At 47.2% G+C, this 6,000-nt stretch overlaps 1 protein-coding gene across 4 annotated transcripts in view; it reads left to right on the top strand.

Moving 5' to 3' along the window:
* The first annotated feature begins 482 nt into the window (after positions 1–482).
* Positions 483–6,000, top strand: part of CNTNAP5 (contactin associated protein family member 5) — a 290,859-nt gene continuing 285,341 nt past the window's right edge. For all 4 annotated transcript variants that reach the window (XM_083841975.1, XM_083841976.1, XM_083841971.1 and 1 more), the window contains exons 1-2: positions 483–581; positions 715–1,209. In XM_083841975.1, the coding sequence (XP_083698101.1) occupies positions 1,134–1,209 (76 nt within the window). In that variant the 5' untranslated portion in view covers positions 483–581; positions 715–1,133. The remainder of the gene's footprint in view (positions 582–714; positions 1,210–6,000) is intronic.

Below are 6,000 nucleotides of genomic sequence, written 5' to 3'. Positions count from 1 at the left end.
TCAGTGCAGATTAAAGTGGAATCACTAATGCAATTTTGACCTGACTTTGATGCAGCAGCGTATTGATGTGGGGTGACACCGCAGCAAGGCAACAAGGTTAGATCTCAGCAGTGATTAAAGCGGAGTTCCTGAGAGGATGTTTACATCCTGTGTTTGCAAGTGTGTAGGGAGGCGACTGGAAAACAGCACAGGGTGCCTGCTCTGGGTGTGCTTCAGCTGCCTCTACACAGACCGCAAGGGAAAACGAGATGTTTTCAAACTCTTCTTGCCTTTACCCTCTAACCCGTTGTCCCTCTGGAAAATAATCACAGTCTTCTCAGCTGCTGCGTATTCAGTAGTCAGACAGTCAATCAATCAATCAATCAGTCAATCAATCAGCATTAAAGCTGGTTTTGCCAGGTGTCACCCTCACCAGCTGGGAGGGCGGCTGCACCTTTTGGATGCGGGTCTGGGCCTGGCTCCAGCCCTGGGGGGGCCCAGAGGGAGCCCCCCCCCCCCCCCCCCCGCTAGGAAACCGCACCACGCGTCCACCCTGCGCCCTGGGGGGAGGCTGTGCCGGCACTGTGTACCGCGAGATGCTCGTATGTATGGATATATTACATATTTATAAGCAAAGGAGCAACTGAGATGAGGGCGCTTTAAAATGTTCCAGCCACAGCGGTACCCGGGGAGGGAGAGAATTTTTTTATTATTATTTTTTTTCCTCCCTTCTAGGCATCTGATTTACTCCGTGACTCTGATGCTTATCAACAAAGCGTGAAGATTGCAATAAGGATCCTCCCTGGAAGGCGAGGAGGAGTGACTTCAGGGGGCTGGGAGGAGGTGGAGTGCAGCGCGGCTCTCGCCTATAAGGAGGTGCCCAGCGCCCGGTTGCTGCTTCCAGCCGCAGCTCGCAAGGTGAATTTCCGCGGTGCGAGCTCTGCCGCCGGCATTTGGAGCATCTCCTCCTCCGGGGGCCGCGGAGGACGGTCCCTCGGCTCCCCCCGCTCCGGCTGCCCATTTACCCGGAGTGCCTGGATGCCCGATGGAGTAGATGAGAGGGAGAAGAGGGAGCGCACAGAAGCTGAGGGGCGCTCGGAAACTGGGTCCGGTGGAGACGGGCGGGTGGCTGGCTTCCCCCTGCGGGGCCGACCATGGATTCCCCAGCCCTCGGGGGTTTCACGCTGCTGCTCGTCAGTTTTTGGCACCTGGGATTAACCGCAACCAATTGTGAGTAGCGGGAGCGCAGGAGTTGCCTGGTGTCGGGGTGAAGGAGGGAGGGTGGGGGGGCGGGAAAGAATGTAAGGGGGCAAAAAACTCCCTGCAAACCGAGGGTATTGCAACGCGACCTCTAAGAAAGTTAGCCCACCTCCGCTTTGCTAATCGAGCTGAGAAATGCAAAGTTGCGGCCAGATGGAGGGGTTGCTCGCCGCCGTCCTGCCGCTGTGGACGTGGATGCGAACGGGAGCCGCTAGAGCCTGCAGCGAGCCTCTCGCTCGCTTTCCATCCTTCCGCCGGCCGCGTTAATTTTTTATTTTCATTTTATTGCTTTCGCGGCCGGGGCTGCGCGCCTGTCCCCGCCATCGCGCCGGAGCCGCTCGCCGAGCCCCGCACGGGTCGGGGCTGCCGGCACCCCGCGGAGCATCCCCGGCGGAGCCCCCCCGGGTGCCGTCGGTCCCCGCGGTGGCCCCTCTCCCTTCCCCATCCCGGGGGGGCTGCGATTCCCCTTCTCGCTCCCTCTCCTCTCCGTTTCGGTCCCCTCCTAAGTTTCCCACGCCCCAAGGGCGGTGCCGGCGGCTTTGGCCCGCAGCAGGACCCCCTCCTTCCTCCCCCATTTTCCTCCCCCCGGCTCGGGGCTCTGCAGCTCTGTCGCCGGCATCCCTGGGGGCGTCCCGCCGCCTGCCCCCCTCCGTGAGACCGCCGGGCGGGGGGATGCTGCGGCGGGGGCCGGGGCGGCCGGGCCCGTCGGGGGCCGCGGGGCAGGCGGGGGCGGCAGCGGGGGGCGAGGAGGCCGCCAGAGGGCGCCGGAGCCCCACCGACGGCCCGGCCCAGCACGGCCCGGCCCGGCACAGCCCGGTGCCCGCGGACAGCGCTCCGTGCCGCCGGCTGGATGCTGCTGCCAAACCCGCGGGGGAGCCTTGCTTCAGTTCTCTCTTTTTTTTTTTTTCTTTCGCTCAATTAAATTATGGTTAATATGTTTTAATAACGTTCGCGGATGCTAAATGGCAGGCGATTTAAGGCAGAGGCTTGCCGTTACTGATGCAGTAATAAAGTTAATTCCTAACACTTAAAAAGAAACTCTGCATTAATGAGTTTTACTATTTCACGGGTGACAGTTTAATTTCCCAGTGCCAATAAACATTTCCATTGAATACACACTACTTCCTAAATATTTAGGAGTCAATCTTTTTAAAGAGTAATGATCAATAGTTTTATTATACTGTACAGATCTTACTTATTCATTGCTCAATGAATTAGCATAGAATCAGCTGTAAGCGCTTTCCCAGGAGCTGAGCAAAGGAGCCTGTGAATCTGTCATAGCTACAAGTTCGCTGGAAACCTTGTTAGGTTGGGATGTGAGGATATCTGTGTGCGCACGGACCTCAGTAATTGCATCCAGTATAAAAATTTGTCACCTTCTTAAGTAACTCTTCTCTACGTGCTGCAGCTCAGGAACGCTTGGTCCTACCGCAGATGGGGCTAAGAAATCTTATGAACTGGTGAAAATGTTGAATTATGTCTGCCTAGAAGTAGAAATATCCTGAAACTTTACTTGAAGAACTAAAAAGTCCTTGTTTTTAAGGATTGCTAATCTCCTGGATACCCGGTAAACTTTCCAAAAGGAGATGTTCCCATATTCTGTAAATGGGAACCTTCAGCACAGGCCACTGTCGGGAGCTGAGGTCCTTTTATTTGAAAATCAAAGTGCAAATGGAAAAGTGTTCCTTCTGCACTTTCCTTGATTTGAGTGGTTTGGCCAAAGGACTTGCATTTGGATGTTTATATCGGTGTATTTGCAATGGCTTTAACTGCCTCATTTCTGACAAGTTCTGTGAACAAGAGCAGAATGGCGGATTTTTTTTTTTATACTGGAAAAGGAGTATGCTTCTGGGAGGAAGAAAGCAAGTTCTTTAGTTTTCTTCCGAAAATATAATTTGGCTTTAATCTAGGTAACTTTTTTTTTCTTGCTCCTAAATTAGGAAACTCTTAAAAATAATAAGAGAAAACCCTGAACAAGTCAAAACCTTTCTTGCCACTGAGATATCTGATTCCAATTTCCTCTTTGGTATAGTTTTTAATTAAACAAAGAATTACTAAAGAAATTGCTTTGAAACACAGCTACAGGCTAGGGGTCAGTAGACATCATTAGAAAGATCAGAATTTCCAAATGCTAATAAAACCTGAGAAATTCCTCCCACTTGGCTTTTTGCAATAATTTATTACATTAGGATACTAGAGTGGCAATAGGATTTATCCCCAGGATACTAATTACTAGAAAATGACTAAATAGACACATACATCATATTGGAATGGGTTGCCTATGATATCTGGCTGAACTGAAACTTCTGCATTCATCAGGTAGACAAGGAGACACAAAGCCTTGCCTGCTGTATAACAAATTGTGCCCTTTAGCAGCATACTCTGTGATCTGGAAGTATTAGTAGCTTTGGTAAGTCTAGATTGCCAGCTCTTGAATGTGTTTGTTTGTTTTGATTTCTTCTTCCTTTTTAAGTTGGAGTGAAGTGTAAATAGTGAAAATATGAAAAGAGAAATGAAATTACATTTTCCCCAACCACCCTGAAATAGCAGTGCAGGGCTAGTCTACATCTGCAAGAAAGAAATAGCACTCCTGGCTAATGGTCCTCAGTTTGGTGTTGTGTGTTTTTGAATTTTCTTCTATTATTATTTTAAATATTCCGCCTCCTCTTTTATTTATATCTTTCTTGACCAACCTTTCTACATGTCAAGAAAGATGAGGCAGATTAAGTCACCTTCTGGAGAAGTGACTCCTTCTAGCTCCCATTGCGGAAGTTATTCTTGGTAACAATGCCATATTTCCATTCTTGAGCACAGCCTCCTCTTCCTCCCACAGAATCACTAGCATTTGTTATCTGATCATGAGGCTTTCAAACCTTTCAATTAAACCCAGTCATGACTGTCAGTCGAACCTGCAGAAATTCAGAGCGTGGTAGAATTACATCTATTGAATTTCTTATTGGGATATAAGGTCAACGTATGGTCCACTACTCTGCAGTAGATTTAGATTTGCCCTTACAGGAGACTGTCTTCAATAACTCTATTCAGTTAAATGTAGGTAGCGCGTGTGTGAGTATGTCTATTAATTGTGAAATAGGGAAAAAAATGAATTCAATTTTTTTTTTGTGGCAGAACTGTTGACTGATGTTTTTAGTCTTCCTTTATGGTGATCTTAATTGACAGTAATTGTGCAGGAATCAGACAAGTGTAAGTGAAAACTTTCAGGGGAAATTTTGATTCTAAGCACTTGAGGCCATCAAGATCAGTAAGTGCATTTGGGACGTGTAATACCGTGGATGAGACCTATTAGGTCAGCATTGATAAAGGCAAGAGGTCTGTTAAACAATAACCTTTATATACATGTGGTCAGAAATGCTAAGTTTTGAAGAGATCTGCTGAAATAAGTAGACTATTGATCTTCAGATTGCAGTCTGAGGCTTATTCACTTGCAGGCTGAGTAAACAGGATCAGACATCTCTCTGGTTCTTACTCCTCCGGCTCCTGTACTTAAATATTCCCTACAAGAGACTAGTATGCAGACATACTTTCTTCCTTTTAGTTATGTTATTTAGGGAGAATAGCATATCCAAATGTTAGCTTTGTCATGCCTTCTGATGCAACAATGGAATAAATGATACAGGATAATGAGATTTCCTGAGAGAAAGGCTGTGAATGAGATTCCTGCCACAGCAAAGTCCAGGGGACACGTTGCTGATGAGTGCCTCTCTTGCACATCTGTCATCATCTATCATACAATCAGTTTGACTCAACTAGCACTCCTTGGCGTTGAATCAGTCTTAAAGATGGTCTTTCCACAGACTGCAATGGTCTTTGGATTCTGCATCCACTAGGCAGATGGCATTGCCAGCCCACAGGAATCTATCTGGGGTTATTATCTTCTCAGTATCAAATACATTGTCTGCTTGGACATTTTTTTTTTCTGTTAATGTCATGCAAATGCGGCAGTTTTTTTTTGTGTAAATTAACAGCAAGAACAAATTGTTTTCAAATGTGCTTGGTACATTTGTATGAAGTATAGACTTCAAGTGGAAAATATGGTGATGCTGGGTAGAACAACACATGCATGAAGCTCTCTCAGCGTACATACAAGCTTCTGCCAGCTACCCACTGAATGTAGGGCTGATGAATGTTTTTTTAATCACTGTAATTCTTTTGCCAATGGGAAACTGAGTCAGTGTATCATAAGTAAGCACGGAGATAAATGTATAATCAATGTGAGAATCAATATAACTAAAATAAATCCTTTGGGGGTCAACTGGATTGGTCCTTTATGGTGTGATCATGTCCTGTGATCTGCTGTTGGATCATATTCATATTTGCCGTACTATATATAATCATTTCTAAATCCACAGATTATTCCTGACTTCCTCTTCCCCTCTCTCCCCTATCTCTGCTGCTATTTGGAGCAAATGGAGTCTGGATGGCTGAATACTGAAGTGAATAAGTATACGAATGCAGTGGGAGTGTGAGATGGGTTTTATTTATTTTTAGACCCAAAATGCATTTTTAGGTAGATGTGACAGGTTTTAGCTTGCTTGGCAAACTTGAATTACTTTCTTGTCCCCCAGTGACCTGCTCAGGAAAAGATGAGAATGGGTGAAACACAGACCTGCATCTGCACCCCCCAGGGTCACATGCAACAGAGGCTCTCTAAATGTGTTGGCTTTTCCTTAGCTTACCAGCCTCCTGTGTCCTACCTACCAAGCATCTGAGGGAGTGAGCTGTCTGTGCTGCACACCAGGT

Source organism: Anser anser (assembly GCF_964211835.1).
Source record: "Anser anser genome assembly, chromosome: 6".
Lineage (NCBI taxonomy): Eukaryota > Metazoa > Chordata > Aves > Anseriformes > Anatidae > Anser > Anser anser.
This window is presented reverse-complemented; position numbering and strand designations above follow the sequence as displayed.